The following is a 26,428-nucleotide window of genomic DNA, read 5'->3' on the forward strand; positions in this document are numbered from 1 at the left end:
GGGGGCAAAGGCCTGGGGGTGTGATGGGGGACGCCCTGTTGCGCACCTGCGCTGACACCTCCTTCCCTGGCAGGTGAGGGTGGAACTGATCCACAACCCAGCGTTCTGCAGCCTAGCCACCGCCAAGAAGCGCTACTCCCAGACTATAATGATCCCGCCCAAGTCCTCGGTGCCAGTGCCCTATGTCATCGTGCCCTTGACCATAGGGCTGCAGGAGGTGGAGGTCAAGGCTGCTGTGTACAACCACTTCATCAGCGACGGTGTCAAGAAGACCCTGAAGGTCGTGGTGAGTCCTTTGTGCATCCGCTGTCCCTTGTCCTTCAGGGAATGTGCCTGTGCTCCATACTGCTGATCCCCGGTGGGTGACTCAGGCTCTGAGACCCTAAGAATCATCACAAGCCAGGCTTAGTGGCTGCTCCCGTGATCTCAGCGACTCAGGAGGCTGAGGCAGGAGGAACCCAAGTCCAAGGCCAGCCTCAGCAACTTAGTGAGAACCTGTATCAAAAAAAAAAGGGGGGGGGGCTAGGGGTGGAGTACCCAGTACACCCCCATCCCTGCCAAAAAAAGGAATCATGGCAGTGTCCAGCTTAGAAATTTAGAAGTCTCAGATATTTGGAGGCAGAGCCAAGATTAGTGTAATGTGACTGAGATAAATCAGGCACAGAATTCTTAAGGATGCCATAATGTCAGTCATTAAGATCAATAGTATTTTCATGCAATAATTTTATTATGATGACTGTTATTATGTTAAATGATGTTTCCTCTTATTCATTATTTTTGTAGTTGGTCATAATACCTTTATTTTTTATTTATTCTTCTGTGGTACTGGGGATTGAACCCAGGGTTTTGCTTGTACTAGTGAGCACTGTACCGCTGAGCACTGAGCCACAACACCAGCCCTCCTCTTATTCATTTTTAATTTCAATTTTATGATGGTAAAATAGACATAACAGTTGCCACTTGAAGCATGTTTAAGTGTACAGTTCTGTGACATTAAGAGCATTTATATTGTGGTGCACCAACACCACATCCACATGCTGAATCCTTTCCTATTATAAAACCAGAACTCTATATTGTTTTCCATGTGATATTTTATGGAAGAAATCAAAATGAGGGCTGGAGGTACAGGCTGAAGGTGGACAGTGTATGCACAAAGCCCGGGTTCTATTCCCAGAACCGGGGGAGGAAAAGAAATCCCAGTCAGGCGTGAAACCTCTCACCCTAGCAACTCAGAGGCTGAGGCAGGAGGATCACAATTTCAAGGCTACCCTCTACAACTTACCAAAACAAGGTCTCAAAAAGTTTTTAAAAGTTGGGCTGATGCAAATATGCTCAGTGCTTAAGTGTGCCTAGGTTCAATCCTCATTACTAAAAAAGAGAGAAAGAAAGAAATCCAAATCAATGACCAATAAAGGGACAGTAAATGAAATATCAAAATTTAATTTAAAGCAGACGAGATCCCACATTGTCAAGCCAAGGCACGTGACACACACTGACACAAAAGGAAAAATTAGTGCCCTCTTTACATTTGTATTTTCCCTCTAATGGTTAATTTCTTCCAAAATGTTAAAGATGTTGGGAAAACAATTAAAACATTGAAAAGCTGCTGCATTCAAGTAGACAAAGTAATTTTACATGGAAATGGATTTCGGCCCAAGCCAGACTCAAGTATCATTCATATTTTCAAGCTTTTATGGAAGCAAACTTATATTTTTACCAATTGTTTTAAGGCTCTACAATAAAATCTTCTTTTAAAAGTACATAAACTCATAGTGAGGGTCCCACGTTCCTTCTGCCCCACACTGGATGGCTGTGAGTGGGCAGAAGCGCCAGGCCTGGCGGGGGCCTGCCTGTGCAGCTCCGGAGAGCAAAGCGACCAGTCTCCCCAATTCCACGTGCCCTGATGTTGGCGGCCTGAAATGGATCATGGCAGCATACTCACAGCCTACCAATAGGGGCTTTGCCTTCCTTGGACATGTGTCAGCAGCTCCCTGGGGAAAACTCAATCTCCAGACAAAATCTGGCTTTTATTACCAGTGAGGGGAGACGGGGTCCTGGGAAAGAAACTGCTGTCCACATGGAAGCCTTTTGTGTACACACAGATGGGGGCCTGGGTTGGACTTTCAGTACTAGCTAAAATAGCCCCTGTTTCATGAGCCCTCGCTATGTTTCAGGCCCTGTGCTGCTTACTTTGTGCATATTCTTTTATTTAAGAGATGCGTAGATGGCAATGGGTTAAACACCCAGACTCTGGAGCCAGGTGACCAGATTTAAACCTCAGCCCTGTCCTACTAGCTGTGTGACCTTGAGCCAGTCATTTCACCCCTCTGGCATCCCAGTTTCCTCATTTTGTAAATAGGAGTCATCTAGCCCCAGCAGGAATCATGAGGACCAGCGTGGTCAGGATCCGGCTTCATGGGAAGCTGCTGTACGATAAACATGCTATTCCTTGCTGCTGAACAGAGGACTTCACAGCTAAGCTTAGGCAGGGTTTTGTTGTTGTTTTGTTGTTGTTGTTTGTTTGTTTTCTTTTTCATTGAAGTACTGAGGCTGGAGCCCAGGCTTGGTGCCTGCCAGGCAAGCTCTCCATCACTGAGCTGCACCCCAGCCCTACAGCAGTTTTCGATCTAGTTGAGGCTTCACATTCTAAAATGATTCTCTTATGATATTACCTTAGTGAATAAAAGTTGCCCAAATGAACATTTAAAAAACATTTTTGAGAAATCCTCTCTTGTGTTGTCCCTAATTCTGGGGGTGCTTAGCCAAAGCACCTCCCTCCTCCACTCCCTCTGTGTCCTCAAACTTCTGGCCTCAAGGAATCCTCCCACCTCAGCCTCCTGAGTAGTTGGGCCTATAGACACACCACTGTGCCCAACCACGACTACCTTAAGTATCTCTACTTAAGTCTAAAAGGTTTTAAATTACAGAGAACGTGAGTGATGATAGCTCTGCTAGTCAGCTTTCTGTCACTATAATGGAATACCTGTGGTAACTAACTTTTGAAGAGAAGAGGTTGATTTTGACTCAGGATGTTGGAGGTTCCAGTCCATGATCAGGCAGATCCAGTGCTTTCAGGCCTCGGTGGGGGTGGGGTGGCTCATTGCTGTGGAGTGTGCAGTGAGGCAGAATCCTTCACCTCCTGGCCAGGAAGCAAACAGAGCAAGGAGGGTCTGCAATCCCATTATCCCCTTCAAGGGCACACCCCAGTGACCTAAAGAGCTCTCAGCAGACCCCACCTCTAGCAGGCTGCATCTCCTCCCAATAGCACCACCCTGAGACTCAGCCTGCATTGCACGGGCCTTTAGGGGACGTTCAATATCCAAACCATAGTGAAAGCAGCACCCACCCCATTGGATTGTGAGGATCCAGTGAGCTAGCCCAAGTAGTTTCTCAGCACATGTGAAGATTTCACACTTTTTCGTCATTGATGTAGAATTGTCTGATGAATTTGCACAAGATCTGTGTAAGGTATGACCCTCTGCTAGAGTCATCCTCATGACAGTGGCTTGCTGACCATCTGTGTGTCTGTCCTTTTCTTCACTGGACTTCCTCCCCCTCCCAACACCGCATAGCCCGAAGGAATTAGAGTCAACAAAACCGTGGCCATTCGCACACTGGACCCAGAACACCTTGGGCAAGGTGAGCCATCAGCCGGAGAGGGTGTGGAGCTACAGCCTGGGCACAGTGGTGCCGGGCAGGGGAGAGAGGGGCTGGTGCCGTCACATCTCTCCCCTGCAGCTGGCGTGCAGAGAGAGGAGGTGCCAGCCGCAGACCTCAGTGACCAAGTCCCAGACACTGATTCGGAGACCAGGATCCTCCTGCAAGGTGAGCCATTCCCAACCCTCTGGGAACCAGGAAGGTGTCTGGGCACCAGGCTCTGTTAGCCACACACCTGCCTCCACATCAGCTGGGGCAGCGCCCCTTGGATCTGTTTTAGAGGAGCCCTCTGGCACTACTGACTTCACAGAGAGCTTTTGCTGCTAAGTACATTTGGAGGAGAGCGGAAATTCTGCCAATAATTGCCTGGATGGAAGACCAGGGCGAGGAAGGGCAGGAAGGGGCCTCCCAACCTGGGAGCTGAAGGGCTGGGGGCCAGGAGCCTTGGCTCCCTCATCTGTGATGGGGACTGAAAGAGCAGATTGGCCTGCAGGGTTCTTGTGACTATTAAAGGGGATGCTGTGCGCTCTTCTCTTAGAACTGAGCCTGGCAAAGGGCATGACCCACCATACAAGCATTCATGCCTAGAATACTTTACTGTGGGTGAAAGGAGAGATCTGGGAACCGGGGTCCCCCTGTGAAGTAGGAGCTCCCCTGAGTCCCATGAAGAAGCCCTGTCCAGCCCCTCAGCCACGGAGCCTCCTCACTCCTGTCACGCCCTCCTACCCCCCCCATCCTGAGCCCTTGGCCCTGTCTGGTGGGAGGCTGGGAACGCTGGGGCAGCCTGGACCTCCCACACCCGCTGCACAGTGGGCCCCTGTACTAGATCCCCCCAATCAACTGCTGCAGGGACCCCAGTGGCCCAGATGGCAGAGGACGCCGTGGACGCGGAGCGGCTGAAGCACCTCATCGTGACCCCCTCTGGCTGCGGGGAACAGAACATGATCGGCATGACGCCCACGGTCATCGCCGTGCACTACCTGGACCAGACGGAACAGTGGGAGAAATTCGGCCTAGAGAAGCGGCAGAATGCCTTGGAGCTCATTAAGAAGGGTGGGCCCAAGGCGCTGGCTCCTGGGAGGGCCCTCCCCTCCTGACCCCGCCCCTCCCCTGAGACCCCGCCCTCCTTGCAACGCCTCTCCCCAGAGCCCCTCCCCTCCTCTCTCAGATCCCCCAACCCTTCAGAGCCCTTGGCACCAGCATCCTGCCCCACCTGCGCCCTTCCCCTGAATGCCTGTCCCAGCCCAGAGGGCACCCTGCCCTTTCTGAGTCCCTCTCCAGTGAGTCCCCACTTCCACCAGACCCCCTCAGCTCCCTGGACACACCCGTCTCTTATTCTCTTACTCCTTCAGAACCCCATCCTCCTCTCAGCTCCTTTCCCTCTCCGACATCCCCCTTCCCCACCCTGAGTCCTCCTGCACTTGAGGAACTCTTTCTACACCCTGAATAACATCCTCGCTCCACCCTTCATTGGGGTACCCAAAAGGGCTGCGTTCCTCTGGTGACCACTCTCTTCCCTCAGGGTACACCCAGCAGTTGGCCTACAGACAGCCCAGCTCCGCCTATGCCGCCTTCACAAACCGGGCGCCCAGCACCTGGTGAGTCAGGGTGGTCAGCTTGGCCAGACTCCGCCCGGCACCTGGCAGAGTAGGGCCTGGGTTTCAGCCAGGGGTGCTCTAGGCCAGCAGGACACAAACAGCCCTGTGCGGCGCTTCCAGGGCGCTTCCACGGACGCAGCAGCCTTTAGTCAACCAAGTGACCTGCTCAGGTAGAACTTCATTAAACACTGACTTCCTGAAACTCTGGAGTCCTGGGGGTAGCCCAGCAACCGAGCCAGGCCCCGCCCCTCTCTTCTCATTGGGTAACTGGGATGGCAGGCTGCAAGCCCAGAGCGGATTGGTTCACTCTGTTTCCGCCCCCAGGCTGACAGCTTACGTGGTGAAGGTCTTCTCTCTGGCTGTCAACCTCATTGCCATCGACTCCCAGGTCCTCTGTGGAGCTGTTAAATGGCTGATCTTGGAGAAGCAGAAGCCGGATGGACTCTTCCAGGAGGATGGGCCCGTGATAGCACAACAAATGACAGTAAGAGATTGGGATTCACGGCAAGAGTGGGGGAGAGAGGCGTCTGGGAGTCACGGGAGGCTCATTCCCATCAGGACCCAATTCACTTTGTGCAAGTGGAAATGAGGGACAGGGGAAAATAATTGTGACTCCTATGTTGCAAAAGCCAGATCTTCAAAATGAAAGTGCACGACATCTTGTTGAGAAATAAATAAGAATTTCATTAAAGCAAAGGCAGGAGCCCTGATGGAGAGCCTGGGCATCTCCTCTGACGTCCTCTCTGATCCATCTCCACTGCTGCCCATTCCGCTACCTGGATGATGCTCAAAACTGGCCCCTTCCTCCCATCCCCAGCCTAGGAGCTGGTCCACATATCTCTCTCCTTCACCCTGAGACCTTGGAAAAGCTGTCCTGGTCATTGCCCTGCGGGCTTCACTCTTGTTAGCTCTCAGGTGTTCACCACCAATGCTTTTCAAATCTGACTGGATGTCTCCAAAGAAAGTCCTGAGGCTCCCCCTGTGTTTTTTTAAAAATTTTTTTAGTTGTAGTTGGACACAATATCTTTATTTTATTTATTTGTTTTTATGTGATGCTCAGGATCAGTCCAGTGCCTGGCACGTGCTAGGTGAGCACTCTACCGCTGAGCCCCAGCCCCAGCCCCAGCCCTTCCCCTGACTCTTAAATTCCACAGGGGAGTGGTTCTCAAAGTGTGATATTCAGACCCGCAAGAGCATCACCCACAAAGTTGTTGGAAATGAACATTCTGGGATAGCATCCCACACCTGTTGAACCAGAAATTCTAGGGATGGGGCCCTGGAATATGACTTCTAATAATCCCATCTCCCCAGGTGATGCTGAGGTATGCCCAAGATAGAGAATCAATGCCCTAGTCTGACCTCCAGGCTCCCAGCCTCACAGCCTGCCCTCTCCTTCTACACCCTACCCACACTGGTGAAAGACTGTTCAGTCCTGCCACAGGGGCTTTGCACAAGCTCTCACTGGTGCCCAGCATGCTAACCCCTGCACACTGAGAGTTGACACCTCTAAAGATCAGGGTGCCAGCTGTGCTCTCTCCACGATAGCTGTCCTGACCTCACAGGGTCACTGCCCCATAGTTCATTCACTGCTGTGTCCTATTCTGCAGAGCCTTCATAAGTCAGAAATTAATACAGGTGGTCCCTGACTTACCATGGTGCCACTTAGGATCTTGCACTTCACCATGGTGGGAAACCATATCCCACACCACGTTCCATTCTTCCCTTTCAGCACAGGTTGAATACAAGAAGGAGAAATTCAGCACTTGGTATAATAGCCTCGTGGGAGGGGCGTTACTGTGAGTGTCCCGAGCACAGTTCAGGCTAAGCTAGGATGTGTGGAAAGTCAGGGCACCGAATGAATTTTACATGATATTTTCCTTTTGCCATGGTTTGTTGGCATGTGAGTCCCTCGGAAGCTGAGGAACCTCTGTACCTACGGAGGAGCCTCTGGCTCCTGCCTCCTGTCCCTGTTAGACAAGAGGCTCAGGAGGCTGGAGCTGGGCCAGGTTTTCATGTACCCCTGTGTAGGCACAGCGCCAGGCGAGGGGTCGTCTGGTGACATTGCAGAATGAACAAATGATTGCAGTGATACATATGAGAGAGTCTGGCTGTCCCTGAGGGAAGGGAGCCCTAGGAGGAGCCCCAACCCTGTCCAGAGCAGGCTTGCCCTGTGTGGACACATGGTGACCTTGTCTCTGCTCTGCTCCCGTCCCAGGGTGGCTACCAGAACAGCGTGGAAGGTGATGTGGCCCTCACAGCCTTTGTTCTCATCGCCCTGCAGGAGGCTAAGGACATTTGCGAGGGGCAGGTCAACGTAAGTGCCCTCCTCAGAGCCCCCTGTCCCAAGCTGGGGAATGTCCACCTGGGAGGGGAGGCTCTGCCTTGGGGGGGTCGCCAGAGCCCTGCACCTGCTACCTAGTAAATCACCCCATACTTACTCCGTGGAGGGCTTGGCCAGATCGCCACGACCCTCGGGCATCCCTGTTGTCATCTCTCAGGGTTTCAATGGTCAGCAAGTGGATATACAGCAGGCACGCAGGAAGTGAGGGCGATGGCAAGGAGAAGGAGGAAGGGGGGAGGACGGCGGGGGGGCGGGCTCCTCCAGGCTGCCTGCTGAGTCGGACTCCTCCTCATGTCTCCTGCCTGTTCAGAGCATCTTTTCCCAACACCTGATTCAGTGGTGTCACATTGGCAGCTTGACATTGACCTTGGGGGGCGATTTGCACCACCAATCAGTACAAACCAGGGCTCCCCCAGCCTTTGCAGGAGAGGGCTCCTTGATAACCTCCCAGCACACCACTGACATGGGACGCTCAGGTACATGGCAGCTGTTCAGTCACAAGGCGCTCACAGGTGGCCAGGAGGTCTGGGAAACACTGAAAGCACAGATCCAAGACAGAGGTCCCAGGACAGACAGTATCCTGACGCCCCAGGAGTGGCGCATGCAGGATGCTGACCATGGCTGTGGTGGCGACCACCTACCAGAGTGCCCGCCCCTCTGTCCCACAGCTCCTGGGAGATAGCATCTCCAAGGCAGGAGACTTCCTGGAATCCAGATACCTGAACCTGCAGAGGCCCTACACCGTGGCCATTGCTGGCTATGCCCTGGCCCAGATGGGCAGGCTGAAGGGCCCCCTCTTTGAAAAATTCCTAAACACATCCACAGGTGAGGGGCAGCCATAAGGAGGGGGAGGGATGCAAGACTGGGTTGAAGGGAGAATACCTTGAGCTGTGATGTGTGGCTCTAATTCCATTGTCATTGCAAATCACAGAAGAAGGCCCTTGCCTGGCTCACTCAGGGAGGGGTAGGGAGCACTGGGTTGAAGGGCGGAGTCAGAGCCCACAGAGCAGAGCAGGGCTTGAATGTTGGCCTGCATATTAGACCTCAGTGCCTCGCAGGCAGGAGTCTCTTTCTGAGCTTTCCCTGGGCCATCCCCAGGCTGCAAGGACAGTGAGCCTGGGGGCTCAGAGTGTCCTCTTTGCAGATAAGAACCGCTGGGAGGAGCCAGACAAGCATCTCTACAACGTGGAGGCCACGTCCTATGCCCTGTTGGCCCTGCTCCTGCTGAGGGACTTCGACAACGTGCCCCCCGTGGTGCGCTGGCTCAATGAGCAGAGATACTATGGAGGCGGCTATGGCTCCACCCAGGCAAGCGCCCCACCCCTGGGCTCCTGCACCCTACCTCCTGTAGCCTGCCACCGCTCCCAGACAGGTCTCTGAGACCCAGGCGGGAGGCTCCTCTGTCCCACCAGCAAGGGGCTGGAGAGGAGCAGAGAACCCAGGTTCTCTTGGGTACACACCCTCCTGGGGGTCCAGACTTCATTCCAGAAGCTCCAGGCTTTGAGCGGAGCCTCTGCTCTCTGTGCTGTCCATTCCGTGTCCTCGGGGCTCCAGCTCAGGAGTGAGCCCCCCTCTTCCCTTGGTGGCTCCTGATCCACGTTGCCACTTCCACCAGGCTCCCGTTCTGAAGCGGGCTCTCCCTTACTCCAGGGCACCGTCCAGGCCCTGTCCCTCCTACACCACGTCCAGGGCCTTCTACACCACGGTTCAGTGACTGCAGGATCCAGCCGCCCAGGCTCCAGCTTGAGCCTCTTTCTTTCTGGGGGGCTCTCCATTAAAATCCCAATGTCGCTTCACAGTGTCACACTCGGATTCAGCATCCTCAGGCTCCGAGGAGGTCCTTTCTTCCATGACTGCGTTCTAGACACATTTCTGGTCCCTAAGTCCTGGTCTAAGAATGTCTCCTCTGGATAGGTCTAGGCCCCATTCTCAGGGATTCTAGACCTTGCATCTTATGTGGTGTATTAGCTTTTCATTGCTGTGTCAAAATGCCTGAGAAGATCAACTTAGAGGAGAAGGATTTATTTGGCTCTTGGTTTCAATCCATAGTTGCTTGGGACTGTCACTATGGGCCCTGGTGAGGCCCACACCATGGTGGCGAGCATGGGGCAGAGTAGAGCTGCTCACCTCACTGTGGCTGGAAAGCAGACACAGGAAGGGACCAGATCACTCCCCAAGGACCCACTGCGTCCAACTAGGTGTCCCCCCTGTAGTTTCCACCAGCTGTCAACAGCCCACCCGGCTGTGAGTCCCTCCAAGTGTCCATGTGCTGATGATCTCAGAGCCCTCAGGTGCTCCTCACACGCCCCATGACTCAACAGGCTGCATGGGGACCAACCATGAACCCTTCACATCCAGTCATAGCACAGCTGGGTTTTCTGTTGGCTCTTAGACACGTCCGCAGGGTCTTCTAGTCCTGGTCTAAGCCTCTGCATCCAGGGAAGTTCCTGAAAATGGAACATGTCCTCAACATCTGATGAACTCCAGTCTTTATATTTTTTGGTACTGGGGATTCAACTCAGGGTGCCTAACCGCTGAGCCATACCCCCAGCCCTTTCTTAGATTTTATGCAGCCACAGGGTCTCACTAGTTGCTGAGGCCGGCCTTGACTTCTGATCCTCCTGCCTCAGTCTCCCAGGAAACTGGGATAACAGGCGGATACCTCCATGTCTGGCTTCCAATCTTAATGTCACACGCTGGTGGGCTGTAGGTCTGAGCCTGTGTCAGTGAGAGGGCCGTGAACTGTGTGTTCGGTGCCCACCACTCTGTGGTCTCACCCCTGCTCTCTGGTGCTCTCTGGGCCTAGCTTTAATGCCCTAACTCTGACCCAAGCCTCTTTCTCCCCCAGTGGGTGCTCTCAGCTCACCTTCCTTCTATCATGGGTTCTAGGCCACCTTCATGGTGTTCCAAGCCTTGGCGCAATATCAGACAGATGTACCTGACCACAAGGACTTGAACATGGAGGTGGCCCTCCACCTGCCCAGCCGCAGCTCCCAGATCAAGCATCGCCTCCTCTGGGAATCCGGTAGCCTCCTGCGATCAGAGGAGGTAATGCCAAGCCCTCTCAGCTCTGGGCCTCCCCCCCCCCACGGTTTCTGGGAAGCAGGAGGGAGGCACATGGCTATGGAAGTCCTCAGAGCCAGGGAAGGCTTGCTTCCTAACACCCTCTCTTCTCTCTCCCCTGCAGACCAAGCAAAACGAGGGTTTCAGTTTAACAGCTAAGGGCAAAGGCCAAGGCACACTGTCGGTGAGGACTGAGGCCCCACAGCTGCTGAGCCACCAACCCAGGCCCTCCACCTATCCAGGGCCCTCCACCACCCCATGGCCCTCCACCTGCCCAGAGCCCTCCACATGCCCTTGACCTCTGCCCCACAGTGACCCTCTCCTGCTATCCTCAGCCATCTCAAGTCCCTTGAGACTTTGTCTCCTCCCATCTCACAGGTGGTGACAGTGTACCATGCCAAAGTCAAAGGCAAGGTCAAATGCAAGAATTTTGACCTCAGGGTCACCATAAAGCCAGCCCCTGAAACAGGTACAGGGAATGAAGGCCCTTTGCATTCCCTTTGCCAGTTTCTGTTCAAAGAGAGAGGGCGGAGGGCGTGGCTGGGCAGCTCCCTCTTCTTCCTGGCTCCTGCATCAGGACCCAGGAACGTGCTCCCCATCTCACCCCCTTCTGTGTTTCTAGCCAAAAAGCCCCAGGATGCCAAGAGCAGCATGGTCCTTGCCATCTGTACCAGGTAACAAGCGGGGTCCTTGGGCTTCCTCTTGGTCGACCCTCTGTCTTTAGCAAGATTTCCTTCTACTTATTTTTTATTGCAATTTTTGGTGGGCTGGGGTGACCCCAGGGCCTCACACATGGGAGGCCACAGCTCCACCACTGGGCTACAGCCCCAGCCAACAGGATCCATGGGACCCAGGAGTTCTGAGTGTCCCGTGCATCTGGTACCATCTTACGTATCTGCCATGTGGTAGAGGCAGACGGTTAACTGCAGCAATGGGGATGTCACAATTGTTCCATGACTTTTAAATTTTCTATCAGAACCCTAAAAACTGTTGTACTCTCTGGTAAAATGAGATAGGGAGGGGGCTGGGAAAGAGCTCAGTGGGTAGAGTGCTTGCCTGGCATGCACAAGGCCCCGCCTCCTGGGTTCAATCCCCAGCACCACAAAGACAAAAAAAAAAAAAATGACAGGGAGGGTTGGGTGGAGCTTGTCAGCAGAGCCCTTGCCCCGCGCACAGGAGGCCATAGATTTCATCCCCAGCACTCCCACAAAATGGTGTAAGAAATGAAAAATATAGTAAGGCAGGGTTTTTGTTTGTTTTTATGGTTCTGTAACTTAAAACATTAGAACATTGAAAATAAAGGTGTTTTCCCTTATGATTTTTTGCTTGCTTTGGGGTACTCATGATTGGACCCGGGATGCTGTACTACTGAGCTACATCCCCAGCCCTTTTTATAAAAATGTTTATTTTGAGACAGAGTGTGGCTAAGTGGCCAAGGCTGGCCTCAGCCTTGTGGTCCTCGTGCCTCAGCCTCCGGGGAAGCTGGCTCGTGCGTTTCCCACACACCTGCTCAGCTCTCCCCTGTGAACACTGTTCTCTGGGCTGGCTTCTGCAGTAAGCTCTCCTTTCCCATCCTGCCTTGCCGGGCTCCTGTCTGAGTTCAGATCCGCTCCATTTTATCCTTAGAGCTTCCCAAGTCATGAGGTTTCTCAGGAGTCCCTTTCCCGAGGAGCGGATCCTCCAAGCCTGTCCTCCTCTGGGACATTGTCCTCCTTTTTGTCACTACCCCTCCTCACCTGGCGGCCTGGGCATCGTCCTCAGCGCCTGCCACCTTCTGCAGCTAGGTGATGCTCACTTCCAGCATCATCTCTTCATTTCTCTGCTGCAAGGTCATTTTGTTGTCCAGTTCCCTCTTTTCAGGACCCACCTGGGTAAAGCGTCATGTGGGTCCATCAGGAGGACAGAGGCGCCACAGCTTCATGCTTTGCTGTCTGTGTGTTACTTGAATAAATGCATGCTCCGTGATCTTCGTGGGCAGGCTTTCAGAGGAGTCATGTGATTGGTCATTGATTTCCGAGCTCATGTTGCTTTACAGAGCACTCTGTGGGTTGATGAGCTAGCAACAAGGTCTGTACTGTAGGCAAGGATGACTACTATCCTAAGTGCTGTGGTTTGAACCATGTCATGGGATGCTAGTTCACTGAAGTAGCTGAGTCATGCAAAGTAAGGGCTGCCCATATTCCTGTCATTTTCTAGAAGAACTGAGGCACAGAAGGGTCAAATAACTGATCAAATTCACACAGCACTGAGATCTGAACCCATGCAGAACCTGAGATCTTCATGACCTTGACCATCACAGTTCATTTTTGCTCTTGGGGAAGTGTTTCCTAAAATTGAACAAGTTCCCATGATGCTGGGTGGGAATCGGAGGCCTCGGTCCCTGGTCAGACAGACCCCTCTCATCCATGAGCAGAGCCCTGGGCTCCAACAACCTTCCCTCTGCCCTGTCCAGGTACCTGGGAAAAGAGGATGCCACGATGTCCATCCTGGATATAGCCATGATGACGGGCTTCGTTCCTGACACAAATGACCTCGAGCTGGTATGAAGGGCTTGGGGATGGCGATGGGGAAGAGGCTGCAGGGAGAGCAGGGGTCCAGGAGGGATTCTTCATAAGCCCCGCCCTTCCCCAGCTGAGCACCGGAGTGGACAGATACATCTCCAAGTACGAGCTGAGCAAAGCCTTCTCCAACAAGAACACCCTCATCATCTACCTGGACAAGGTCAGCCTGCTAGCTCCCCTGGGAGGCTTCCACAGGCACCTGGACCCTTATCTGGCTGCCCTTTTCTTGGGTCTTGACCCTTGTACTCAGGTCAGGCTGGCTCCAGGCTGGGGGAGACAGGGCCCATTGCTGTTGGAAGGCAGGAGAGAGAGCATCTGACAAGGGCCCTCAGCTGTCATACTGGGAGCACGTACAGGAGAAGGGTTACATGGTGGGAATGAGCCTAGAGAGCAAGTCCAGAAAACCACACTCCCTGGACCACACCCCACTGTCGTGGTGACCAATCCAAGCCCAGGAGACCTGGCCCACTCCTGCAAGATGATCCCTTCCAAAGGTCCTGCCCTGTGACCTAATTATCTCCCTGAAAGGCCCTCGCACCTCAATGCCCTTACACCTGGGAACTGTGTCCCCACATGAGTTTGGGAGGGGGAAAGCCACTTGCCAATCATAGCAGGCATGTCAGCGACCAATCAGCAGAGCTCTGACTCCTGTCCAGACCGAACTGCAAGTGGGCAGTGAGAGAAAAGAGAATGGGCCTGCTGCTCGGCCCAGCCTCCTCCTCCTCCCCACTGCCCATACTCCTTATGATGCCTCCATTACTCCACCTCGGCTCTGCCTGCACCCCCTCCAGGGCACCCTGCATGAACCCATGCAGAATCTGAGATCTTCATGACCTTGACCATCACACAGTTCCTTTCTAGCTCTTGGGGAATTGTTTCCTATAATTGCACAAGTTCCCATGATGCTGGGTGGGAATCGGAGGCCCCGATCCCCGGGGGATCAGTGACCCATCACATAACTCCTTCCCCTCACACTGACCATCCTCACCTCCTTCCCCCCAGATCTCACACAGCGAGGAAGAATGTCTGTCCTTCAAAATTCACCAGTACTTCAATGTGGGGCTCATCCAGCCGGGCTCTGTCAAGGTCTACTCCTATTACAACCTGGGTGAGCAGCCAAGCTGGGCTTGGGCTCTCAGGTTCCAGGGACCTAGGGTCTGGAGACTGAGGGCTCCAGGGGGTCTTAGGGTACTGGGGACCTGTGAGTTGGGGTTCTAAGGGGCTCAAAGTCCTCCAACAGAAAGATGTAGCTCTGAGGGTCCCATAGATGCATGAGCTGTCGGGGAGAGGAGGGTCCCAACAACCCAGGAGTCAAGATTCTGAGAGTCCCAAGAATCTGAGACTTAGGGATCTGAGGGTTGGAAAAATGAGGATCCCAAGGATATTTGGGTTGGAGATTTGAAGTTCCCAGGGCCCAAGGGTCCCAAGGATCAGAAGAGTCTCAGGAATAGAGGGTTGGGGACCTGGCATGTGCAGGCCCTGGGCACTTGGGCACTGGGAATCTGAGTCTGCCAGGCTTGGTCTCTGGGGTGTAGGGCCAGGCCTCTGAGCCCCTCCCCATCACTCTGCCCACAGAGGAGACGTGCACCCAGTTCTACCACCCAGACAAGGAGGACGGAATGCTGAGCAAGCTGTGCCACAAGGACCTGTGCCGCTGTGCTGAGGGTGGGCGCCCTGAGCCACCCTGAGACACCCACCCCAAAGGGGGACCCTGGGAGCCATGCCCTGGGGTCACCAAGAAGGATAGGCCCTGGGGCCAGCCACACCCATGGGCAGTGAGCCCTGGGTGAGGAGTGGGGCTCACACAGAGTCTCCACCCCCACCCCGCAGAGAACTGCTTCATGCAGCAGGAGGAGGAGGTCACGCTGAATGACCGGCTGGACAAGGCCTGTGAGCCTGGGGTGGACTATGGTGAGTGGGGGTGGGGTGTGTGTGTGTGAGTGTACACACGTGAGGGTGCACGAGGATGGCGGTGTGCATGTCAGGCCCTGCGCCTGTAGGCTGTGTGTGAGAATGTGTGTGAATGTGTTGCGAAGACCATGGCCTTGTGGGGAACCATGGTTACCATGGTGGAGTTGGGAGGAAGCTGTGCCTGAGTGGATACTGCTGTGGGGGGGTGTCTGCGGGGCTGCCCTGCATCAGGTGGTGTGTGAGGATGTGGTTGGAGAGGGCTGTGGATGGGAGCAGCTTTAGGGGCATGTATACCTGTAGTTGCGGGTGGCTGCACTCTGTGTGGCTGCCTGCAACAGCGGCCATGGATGACTTGGAAGGGAGTCACTGGTCATTGTGTATGTGACTAGTTGTGGGTGACTTGAGGTTTGTGTTGTATGAGGCTTTGGTTGTGGACGACAGTAAACTGGAGAAGCTGGAGTTCTGTGCGTGGCTGGGGTGTTGGGCGGCTACAGCTGCGTGCATGCTTGTGTGGGGGGGTTGTGAGAGGGAGTCGCACATAGCCATGGTTGGACAGGACAGTGCTGTGGACGGCCATGCATCAGCGCAGACGAACTTCTGGGTGTGACTCTACTTGTGGGCGGCTGGAATTGCTTACATGCCTCTGAGCATGACTGTGGGATGGTGACCAAGTGACCACGTGTGGTTGTGTGTTCCTAGGAGGGTGCACTGCAGGTTGCCCGGCTGAGACCCCTCGGGCTCCGCGTGGGGTGGGGAGGGACCCACACGCCCAGGGGCCCGTGCAGGTGAGGGTGTCCCCCACCCCACGGGCAACCTGCCCATGACCCAGGCTTTCCCGCCTCCTCCACAGTGTACAAGACCCGGCTGGTCAGGTCGGAGCTGTCGGAGGACTTCGACGAGTACGTCATGGTCGTGGAGCAGACCATCAAGTCAGGTCAGACACAGCGCCCCATCTCTCTGCCTGCACCCCTCCTTCCTCCCTCCCCTTCCCAGGGCTCAGCTTGGCGCTCGCTCCCCTCCAGGCTCCGATGAGGTGCAGGCTGGGCAGGAGCGCAGGTTCATCAGCCACGTCAAGTGCAGAGAGGCGCTGAAGCTGCAGGACGGCAAGCACTACCTCGTGTGGGGTCTCTCCTCTGACCTCTGGGGAGAAAAACCCAAGTGGGTGTTCTGCGCCTGCGCGAGCCCGCCCCGCCCCGCCCCGCCCCGGCCCTGTCCCCGCCCCGCCCCGGCCCTGTCCCCGCCCCGCCCCGGCCCCGCCCCTGCCCCGCCCCCGCCTGACCTGCCGCCCCTCCCCCAGCATCCGTTACATCATTGGCAAGGACACCTGGGTGGAGATTTGGCCAGAGGCAGAAGAATGCCAGGACGAGGAGAACCAGAAACAGTGCCAGGACCTGGGCGCCTTCGCCGAGAGCATGGTGGTCTTTGGCTGCCCCAACTGACCACCACCGCAACCCTCCAATAAAGCTTCGTTTGTACTCCACGTCTCCCCAAATCTGGAGTCTTTTGTGAGAGGAAAGGGGCACCTGCCGTCTCCCCTGTTCCCCACCTCCTTCCCTCCTTCACCTGCCACCCCGCAGCCTGCCCTGCACCTCATCTGAAGTAAGCCCTAACTCACCTGCCCTCCAGCTGCGTCCTCACCTGAATGCTCACCCCCTCCCCGCCAGCAGCCCCCGCCTCTGCACCCAGTTCTCACCTGCTTGCTTACCTGTGTCCTCACCGAATCTGACCAGTGCTCCCTGCTGCACCCCACCTGTGCTGTCCTCTGCACCCTCAGCCATATCTACCTGCATTTTGCTTGTCCTCACCTGGCCCGTCCTGAACATCTTCACCTGCATCACCTTTGCAGGTGTCTGTGTTCTGCATGGCCCTCTGGGTCCTCGCCCTCAGCCCTCTCTGGATCTCTTCTCTGGGCTCTTTCCAACGTCCTCACCCACATTCTCGCTCACATTTACCTTTTAGGAGCCCTTTCCTCTGAGCTTCACCTGTTCTTCCCAGCGCCACAGGCTGCTCTGCCTGTCCCCTCATCCCCACCTGCACCTTGCCCTCTGGCTCACCTGTCTCCTTTGTGTCTGCCCTTCATCTGCAGGTCTCACAGGCCTGCCATTGGCCCTGCTCCAGGCTCACCCCACCCTCTTGGTCCCCACTTATAAAGGGCCAGAACTGATTAGTGACTGCTCCAAGGGTAGATGCGCAGGCGGTTGTGCCCAGAGGGGGCGGTCAGGGGCTGCTGGCAGGTGGGTGGCCTTGGAGGTATTTCTGACTGGAGAGGGGAAGACATGAGTCAGCAAGGGGGAGGCAGCTTGGGCCTGCTGAGGTCACAGCCTCACCAGTGCTGTTGGGAGCAGCAGCCACAGTGGGGCAGGGTACGGGTGGGGGTGTTTATATGGCAAGTGCCTCTTCAAAGTGCACATCTAGTCCCTTGAAATCTGAATTCTGGGAAGGGCCTGGGCATGGGTGGGATCCTGGCATCCAGCCAGGGTTGAGGTCATCTGGGGAAGTCCCTTTGCTCTGGGAGGAAGGGTGAACAGCTGTTGAGAGCCACAGCCTAAGGGGCCCCAGCAAACTTCCAGCTGATTGGCTCACAGCGGCCCCAGCAAACTTCCAGCTGATTGGCTCATGGTGGCCCCAGCAAGCTTCAGCTACCAGCTGATTGGCTCCTCTGCAGGGATGCTCATTGGGCTGTTTCCCCGCCCTTTCAGACCACGGAGCTGCTCATTGGGGGACTTTTTTGCTCCGCCCATGTAACCCAGCCAATCAGCCTCAAGAGCAGGAGGAGTGGGAGGTTGAGCGGCTCCTGGGAAGCCGGTGGTGGCAGTTGGGCTCTGAGAGAATTCCTGTAGAGCTCCAGTGGTGAGGTGTGTGTTCTAAAAATAAAGTTCGCTCTGCTTGACAAGTGGCTTGTGAATTGTGCCCAGCCAGACTGACGCATTTGGTGGCCCGCACGGAAGGACTGAGGGTAAGTGAGAAGGTAGACTGCTCGCCCCTGAGGGCAGGGCGAGAGGATGGGGAGCCATTTTAAGATTCTTCTTTCCTTTTGTTTCGCTTTTGTTTTAAGTTGCCTGTCCCTGGAGATGAGTGAGAAGGAAGAAAAACCGCTCACATCTGAGGAACAGATAGGGAGAAAGGACGGATGGACATTTCAGGAGGATAGAAAGGCTGATATAATGATTTTGTGTTTTTCCATTTTTGTTTCATTCTGTCTCGGTTTTGTTTGGCGTCATCTTGTTGGGTTGCATTATAGTAGAAATATGGGATCAGAAATTAGTAAAAATCAAACCGAAAGAGTGTTAAGTAAATTGTTAGAGGAAGGAGGCATCCCAGTAAAATCAAGAACAGTCAGGGCATACGTTGATACAATACAAAAATGTAGCCCATGGCTTTTTAAGGAGGAGTTGTTAAATATATCACAATGGAACCATCATGGTGAAGATTTAAAAAGAATAGAAAAGAAAAGCCCAGGGACTCTGCCAGTTGGCACGTTGCCATTGTGGGCATTGGTATCTTGTTTGCTTAGTCCAAAGCCTTCAGTTCAGACAATGGTAGAGGAAGGAGAAGACATATTGATTCAAGTAAAAGAGAAGGTCTCTCGAGTTAGTCAGAGGAAAAGATTCAAGTAAAAGAGAAGGTCTCCTGAGCTAGTCAGACAGAGGAAGAAAGTTTAGAGCAGAAAAAGCCATCAGGGGAAACGTTACAACAGGAGACTGCTACTAACACCTTTCTATCACCAGAGGGTGGAAGTGTCCAACCAACAGCACCACCTCCATATGCTGGGAGGCCCCCAACCCCCGTAGTTGGTAGATGGGATCCTGAGACAGGATCTCAAATATTAGCATGCCCTGTATTTGAGCAGGCAGGAAAGGCAGCGAATTCACCATGCTTTAGATTTCAAAACAGTGAAGCAGCTAAAAGAGACTGTAACAACCTAAGGTCCTCAAGCACCCTTCACTGTAAGCATGGTGGAATCCATTACCAACTTGAACATGATGCCAGCAGATTGGACTAGTAGGTGTAAAGCTGTGCTAAATGGAGGACAATACCTGTTATGGAAGGTTGCCAATGAGGAATTTTGCACGGAGACAGCTAGGCGAAATGCACCAGCCGGTTATCCTCAGAGAAATCTAGATATGTTGTTAGGAAAGGGACCTTATGAGGATCAGCAGCAACAAATTGCATATGATCCTGCCGTATACTCACAAATTGCTGTTGATGTGGTTAGGGCATGGAAGACTTTACAAGGACATGGAGGTTTACAAGGTCAATTATCTAAGGTTACACAAGGAGCTAATGAACCTTATGCTGAATTTGTAGATAGGCTTATTCAAACAGCTACCAGAGTTTTTGGGAATACAGAACAAGCAATGCCATTAATAAAACAACTGGCTTATGAGCAAGCAAATCATTGGTGCAGAGAGGTCATTAGACCATGGAAACATGAAGATTTAAACACATATATTAAATTATGTAGAGACATTAATGAACAAGGGCAAGTCTTGGCAGCTGCAGTACAAAAGGTTTTAGATGCCAGGCCAAAAACATGCTACAATTGTGAACAAACAGGACATTTTAAAAGGAATTGCCCCATAGGAGGAGGGTTTAATATAACTAGGTATCAAAGGAGTAGAATACCGGGTATTTGCCCGCAATGCTGTAGAGAGAGACACTGGGCTAATGAATGCCGTTCTCAAACCATCATAGAGGGTACTCCCCTCCCCCTAAGAATTCCAAGTCCAGGAAGGCCCCACCTCCCAATCCAGGAACGTGGGGGATACCACCTCACAGCCCCTAGGCACTTCCTAGTGCCCCCAAATGCAAGAGGCTCTGTGAAGGGGGTCCCTGGTGCCTCATTTCTCCCTGGGTCCCTGGCTCACCCTGTCACACCCCCCACCTCCTTGTCCTTCTCTGAGTCCTTTTCTTTCTCACTTTAGAGACCCCCCTGCTTGTGCCAGGGGCTGACAGAGGTGAGTGGTGGGAACTCGAGGTTCAGGGACTAATTCCACAAAGCGAGCCCACTGTGCTCAGCTCTGGATGCCTTTGTTTCCCAAGAAGCAGTTGACCTGCAGCCCTGCCTGGCTTTAGTGGACAGGATATGTCACATTCCTCAGGAAACTACCTGTTATCTGCAGGAGAAATGCAGGTCGGAAATAAGGTTGACAAGAGGAACCCAAGTTACCCCGAAGGGGAAGACGGCTGTGACTCTTTCCACAGACCAGATCCTGGCACTTCAGGATATAAGAATAGTTCTCCCCATAATATCTCTAAGAATGTTGCGTTAAGAATCCTATTAGAGGGGCTGTTTGAATGCTTGCCTAGCATGTGTGAGGCACTGGGTTCGATCCTTAGCACCACATAAAAATAAATAAATAAAATTAAGTCACACTGAACATCTACAGCTATTAATTTAAAAAAAAAAAAAGAATCCTATTAGAAAGGGTCAGCATGGGGATTTGGAAGTCTGATGTCATCCTGCTGTCAATCAAAACTCAAAAGGCAGATGTGGGGGAAATCTCTGGACACTTCTGTGGATTCCCAATAAATCTGGAGTGCAGACGAGGCTTGTTGTCCATCTCCTCTCTGTCCCTTGAGAATGTCCCCTTTCCCTTTTCCTAAACCTTCAATAAACTCATGCCTGTTACTCTGGGTGACATGTCTGAAATCTTTCTGAGCTGATGGAAAGCATCGGGGCTTGAGTGGGGGGGTCTTGGCTGCCTCAGTTTCCCGGAAGGCCCCAGTGCTGTAACACCATCAGTTCCCGTGGCATCCCGGGAATTCCCTCTTCTCAGGTCGTGACTCCTGCTCCTTTCAACCTCCCCTTTCATTATTGTCTGTGGGTTTTATTCTTCACATTGGCTGGACAAGAAGGCCCCAGAAAGAAACCTGCGAGACGCAGTTTGCTCAAACCCATCTGCCAGCAGAAGCAGGATCTGGCTTCACCTCAAAACCCTGGCTTCAGTTGGGGCCATTGTATTCATTTCTTTAACCCTCGGGGGTGTTGGGGGTTGCTGTGCACAGTTCTGTGACCAGCACAGGAGGGATCTTGTGAACCTGACCTTCTGAAAGGGGGGAAGGAGGACAGAAGGGACTCAGCCAGACAGAAATGGAGGAGGGCAACCAGAAGGGTTGTCCCGGCTGGTTGTCCCAGCTGGGTGGAGCATTTGGTCACAGTGACCAGGACCAAAACTGAGGCTGGGGAGGTCTTTGTGGTGGGATTCGCATCTCAGTGGACTTGCAGGTCAGGAATTGGCCCTGGATGATGTTGGGTGGCAGGGTCGGAGATGACCGGTCACCTGAGGAGCCTACACTGAGGTGTCCTGAGAAGGGCTTCTGCCTCAAGGCCATGACATAGGAGGCAGAGCTCCGCCTCCGTTCCCAGCTCCTGGATGCAAGGCCGCACCTCGGGCTCTTCCCAGAGGCCTCCACCTGCTGGCTGCTCCTGCAGATTTCAGGCCTGCCCACACCCACCATCCTGGGAGCTCTTTCCTGAAATACATGGGCCTCTCCCTGTCCAGCTCTCTCCTGTCTGTGTCTGTCTCTGATTCTGCTCTTTCTCTTACCTCTACCTCTTTCTCTCTTTCTGTCACTCTCCCTCTCTCTTTTCCTCCCTGTCTCTCTTTCTCTATCTCTGTGTCTCTCTGTCTCTCTCTTCCTGTTTCTCTGTCTGTCTTTGTCTCTCTGTCTATCTTACTCTCTCCTGTTGTATCTTTCTCTGGAGACCCTTGGCCAACACAGGTGATCAGGGACAGCTCCTCTGAAGTGGGGTCTCTTGTGTCAAGGCCAGATGAGGAGGAGGAACTTGTCTCAAGACATCCAGGGAAGACTGTTTCCCTCTTGGAGATGCCTGGGCAGAGTGACCCAAAAGGCATGAGCCAGAGGACCAAGAAAGCCCCAGGTAGAGACCACAAGGATCTATTAAGGACAAAGAAAGCAAGGTTTGCCTAATAAGAGCCAGAGAGTTACTATTTTAAGGCGGGGGGGCGGGGGGCAGTGTGAAGAGGCAAATCTGAGCCTATGACAAAAACCAGGGAGGGCACTTCAGACTTGCCACCGTGGGGAGAGGCGCCCAGAGGGCTGGGTGCACTGGGTGCTGACTCTGGAGTCATACTCTGGCCAGAGTGACATGTCCAAGGGTCACTAGAAATGCAGGCAGTTTGGGAGCTTCGAGTTGGCCCTCAATGCAGCTTCCTTCTCTGCTCCAGTAACAACCAAGTCCCGGCAAAGTGTTTGGGCAGGGCCTGGCTGTCCTCTGCAGTGGCCGTCCAGAGGCCAGGCAGCATGGGAGCTGCTGCCTCCCAAGGGAGGTCACACCCATCAGCACCCAGCAGTGGCTGAAGGGAGACTCCAACTTGGAGGTGGTGATGAACATGCTTTGGAGGGTGGCCTGGGGTGGACAGAGGCAGAGGCCGCCACCCCAGCAGGTTCTCCAGTCTCACCATCATAGCAGCCACCCGGAGCTCTGTCCAGGGCTGCTCAGAAACAGGACCAGCTGGCTTTGACCCATGGGCTGTAATTTGCCCACCCTGTCAGCTCAGTGGGAAGTCACTGGAACATTTTAGGCAGGGGAGGACCTCAAGTTTGAGGCCATCCTGGGTAACTTAGTGAGACCTTGTCTCAAAATAGAATACAAAGGGCTGGGTGTGGCTCAGTGGAAGGTGGGTCGCTCTTTAGTCAGCTGTCTTCACTGCTGTGACTAAAGGATCTGACCAGCAGTATTGTAGGGGCGGAAAAGTTATTTGAGGGCTCACGGTTTCAGAATTCTTAGTCCAGAAAAATGCCTCTACATTCCTCAAGGACCTGAGGTGAGGCAGAGTATCATGGTGGAAGAGTGTGGCAGAGGGAAGCAGCTCACATCACAGTGATCATGAAACAGAGAGAGAGAGAGACAGAGAGAGAGAGAGAGAGAGAGAGAGAGAGATTCCAGCTCCAGATACAAAATATACACCGCAAAGCCACGCCCCCAAGGAACCACTTCCTCCAGCCACACCTGACTCGCCTCTAGTTATCACTCAGTTAATCCCATCAGGGATCAATTCACTGATTGGGTTAAGACTCTCACAATCCCATCATTTCTCCTCTGAACCTTCTTGCATTGTCTCGCACGTGAGCTTTTGGGGGACACTTCACATCCAATCCACAACATTTGCCTAGCATGCACGAGGCCCTGGGTTCAATCCCCAGAACAGGATCCCAGCAGCAATTCCACTCTTGGTAAATATATTGAGAACTGGTCCTTGGACCAGCACCTCTGCTCCCAACAGCATTAGTCACAGTTCCCAAGGGGAAACGTGTCCCTCCATGGGGGAATGCCCATACAAAACTCGGTTCATCCTCATGACAGAACATCATTCTGCCCTAAGGGAATGGAGCCGTGAGGCGTGATCCATGCTGCGCTGCCGAGGAGCCTCAGCCACAGCAGCCCATGAATTAACCCTGACACGAAGACGCCGGCTGTTTCCATCTCTGTGAAATGTCCATACAGACAAACCTAGTGCCTGCCCGGGCTTGGGGAAGGGCAGGCAGGATGGGGCCTCAAACTCCTAGGCTCAAGCAATTATCCAGCCTCAGCTTCCTGAGTAGCTAGGACTACAGAGATATACCACTGTACCCAGCTATTTCTGGAATTTTCCATTTTATCATTTTGTTGAAGGAATGGATTTTAGAAACAGTTCCCAGCCACTGTGGAGAAGACAAGCTGGACGGAAGAGGCTGGACCAGGCGGGAGCAGAGGCCATGGGGAGGAGAGGAAAGATAGACTGGGAGGGACCCAGGGGCTTGCTAGCATCCAGATCCAGGGAGAGGAAAGAAGGACTGGCTTGGGGGTCTGCTGGCTGTCATCAAAGTCAGGCAAGGGGGAGAAGAAGTAGGGGTCAGTAAAAATACAAACTGGCTCAACAAACATGCTGCTCAGGGCACCAAACCAGGTGTCCTCTTTATCATGTGTCCCTGCATTCTCACCAGCAGATGGGGTCCTGCCTGCTCCTCTCAGCATGACAGAGTCAGCACTGAGGCTGGGATGGGAGGCGCCTGCAGAGCTGGGACCCAAACCTCCCTTCCCTGTGTCTTCCTGGGGTGGGGGTTGTCTGCGGAGTGTACACACGGGGCTGTTGGTTGATTCAGCCAGGTCAAGGTCACCTGTGGGTTAATGAGTAATGAGGAGGGAGAAGGGGATGGCCTCTCATGGGTCCTGGAGGGAGATTCTGGGAAAACACTAGCTGGCCAGTCCTCAGAGGAAAGAATGGGGGCAGGGTGTACCCAGGCAGGTGTGCAGTGGGGCGCCTGGGACCCACCCTTAAATCCTTACCCCCCTCCTTGCACCCCATCTGGGGGTGCTAGATCAAACACAGGACTTCCAGTTAAATCTCAACATCAGGAAAATAATAAGCAGTCTCAGGGGCCTGGTTCCTATGGGACACCCAGGGGTGCCAAATCTGAGGATGGCCAAGTCCCCTATGTAAATAGTGCAGTATTCGCAGCCTCCTGTAGACTTCACAGATGGGTGACACCAACACAGTGCAACTCGGTGGCCGCGGCAGCTACACTGGACCGAGTTGGGACCAATGTCCAGAAAAAATTCTAGGCATGTTCAGGAAAGATGCCATTTTTTCCCCTAAATACTCGCAGATTGCTTGAATGCCTGCATGTGGGACCTAAAGGTACGGGCCTGCCGCACCTGCTCAGAGTAAGTCCATTCAGATGCCCCATTACCTGTCAGCCAGCAGCCTGGCCCCGCCCAGATACAAGAATGCTGGGCTTCCTGGGCCTCCACTGGGAACCCCCACCCCTCCCTTGCTGGCTCATCTTGTCCACCATTCCCCTCCCAAGCCTCTGGACACAATGTGTACACATCCCGAGAAAGGCCACGAGGCCCAGGAATTCCCCTTCCTCCCAGTGGGCCTGGTCCTCTCAGGCCTCTTGCTCCCCTTCCAGCCCCCTTGCCTGTGGTCACCAGGTCTGGAGCCCATCCAGATCCCCAGCACCACGAGCCTGAAGGATGGCGACCCTGTATTGATCCCTCCCTCTCAGCCAGGAGACTTCTAGGCATTGGGCCCCTCCCAAGGGCACATAGCAGCACTGTCCTGTGGGCCACTGTTCAGATGGCTTAACTGAGGCTCCAGAAGAAGGAACCAATCCTTGCAGCAGGACAGGAGTCCCTCGTCAGCATTGCTAGTGCCCCAGTCCCTGTGCTTAGGGCCATCATGAAACCAGGAGATAGGGTGGCTGATGGGAGGAAGGAGTGGGGAAGTCATGGGGGCCACGGGGGATCAGTTTGAGCAAGTGTTTTCATCTTCTGTCTCCCCTGAGAGGGTTTTGCAATCAAAGGGACAGAAGCCAGGTTTGCTCTAATTCTCCAGGCCTCCCCCACCCTGGCACAGCCAGGGACAGGGTGTGGTTTACAGGAAATCAGAGCAAACTCCCCTTTAACCTTTTCAGTGAGGTTTGGAAACCACCTTTCCAGGGATCAAGACCCCCCACCCTCACACCATTCCCATTAACCCTTTACCTCCTGTGTCAGGGGACAACACCTCTGAGCATCAGAGGTATGCAAATGTCAATGACACTGAGCTTCCAGTTTGTACCCAGGTTGCAAGAATCCAAAAGCCTGCCCACGTGCTCTGGGGACCAGGCCCTGGGGAAATTGGCAATGCATTTCATGCAAGCTGAGGAGTGGGTAAATCACTACAGCTCCCAGGAAGGGGAACTTGGCAGTGTCTAGCAATGTCAGCGGGGCATGTACATGTGGAGCCAGCACTTTCTCCTGTCGTTGCAAAACAACTCATTCTGCAGGAGGAGGCTGAGGCTCAGAATGCTTATCAGGAGCTGGCCCAAAGACCACAGCTAGGAAGCTCAAAGCTAGGAAAGGGAGCAAGTCAAGACCGTTCACTGCGAGAGTGTGATGTGCAACCACAGAAGTCTATGTGCCCCTCAAGAGGACCCTGGATTCTTCCACACAGTGTGATAGGAAGTAGTTCCCTGTAAGAATGAGGAAGCTCTCTGAGCACCAGTGTTCACTAGGGTATAGTGTTCAGGAAAAAGCAAGGCGACCTGGGAGGAGAGAAGAGTGGTATGCAGAATGTGTTCATAGCCCCCAGAACCCAGTGTTCTCCATCACAGACTGCGAGTAGGGGAACAATCCTGCATGCCAGCTGGCCTTGACCCTGAGATTGCCAAGGTCAGGGGACAGGACTTTGCTGTTAAAGGGGGATGTGCCCTCAGGTTACTAACCCCTGGACTTGCTGGCAACAGGGCTTGAAACCCTCAGGAAATGTATTGAGCAATCTGGGGCAGCCCCTGGGAGGGGCAAG

The 26,428-nt window shown here is 53.7% G+C and overlaps 1 protein-coding gene and 1 long non-coding RNA gene across 5 annotated transcripts in view; one reads left to right on the top strand and one right to left on the bottom strand.

The window, feature by feature from the left end:
* The window catches only part of LOC124092396 (complement C3), a 28,919-nt gene extending 12,308 nt beyond the window's left edge, over positions 1–16,611 (top strand). Inside the window, exons 21-41 of the mRNA XM_046443917.2 lie at positions 74–286; positions 3,573–3,639; positions 3,739–3,825; positions 4,507–4,710; positions 5,180–5,255; positions 5,580–5,739; positions 7,471–7,569; positions 8,265–8,421; positions 8,741–8,904; positions 10,486–10,644; positions 10,784–10,843; positions 11,038–11,128; positions 11,282–11,333; positions 13,112–13,199; positions 13,291–13,380; positions 14,223–14,328; positions 14,796–14,885; positions 15,051–15,131; positions 15,982–16,065; positions 16,154–16,289; positions 16,429–16,611. Coding sequence (XP_046299873.1) covers positions 74–286; positions 3,573–3,639; positions 3,739–3,825; positions 4,507–4,710; positions 5,180–5,255; positions 5,580–5,739; positions 7,471–7,569; positions 8,265–8,421; positions 8,741–8,904; positions 10,486–10,644; positions 10,784–10,843; positions 11,038–11,128; positions 11,282–11,333; positions 13,112–13,199; positions 13,291–13,380; positions 14,223–14,328; positions 14,796–14,885; positions 15,051–15,131; positions 15,982–16,065; positions 16,154–16,289; positions 16,429–16,570 — 2,406 coding nt within the window. The 3' untranslated portion in view covers positions 16,571–16,611. The remainder of the gene's footprint in view (positions 1–73; positions 287–3,572; positions 3,640–3,738; positions 3,826–4,506; positions 4,711–5,179; positions 5,256–5,579; positions 5,740–7,470; positions 7,570–8,264; positions 8,422–8,740; positions 8,905–10,485; positions 10,645–10,783; positions 10,844–11,037; positions 11,129–11,281; positions 11,334–13,111; positions 13,200–13,290; positions 13,381–14,222; positions 14,329–14,795; positions 14,886–15,050; positions 15,132–15,981; positions 16,066–16,153; positions 16,290–16,428) is intronic.
* Positions 157–5,460, bottom strand: LOC124092397 (uncharacterized). 4 transcript variants are annotated; one of them, XR_009226747.1, is made up of 4 exons: positions 5,137–5,460; positions 2,984–3,139; positions 1,283–1,368; positions 157–495 (listed from the first exon to the last, which is right to left on the bottom strand). It is a non-coding gene; the product is annotated as an uncharacterized LOC124092397 (long non-coding RNA). The 4 variants fall into 4 exon arrangements; XR_009226746.1 differs by lacking the exon at positions 5,137–5,460 and adding an exon at positions 3,347–4,511; XR_006851589.2 differs by lacking the exon at positions 5,137–5,460 and having other exon boundaries at positions 157–382; positions 2,984–4,511.
* Positions 16,612–26,428: the final 9,817 nt, after the last annotated feature.

This window comes from Marmota monax, unplaced genomic scaffold (assembly GCF_021218885.2).
Source record: "Marmota monax isolate L192 unplaced genomic scaffold, Marmota_monax_Labrador192_F-V1.1 WCK01_AAM20220418_F8-fsc00102, whole genome shotgun sequence".
NCBI classification, from domain to species: Eukaryota; Metazoa; Chordata; class Mammalia; order Rodentia; family Sciuridae; genus Marmota; species Marmota monax.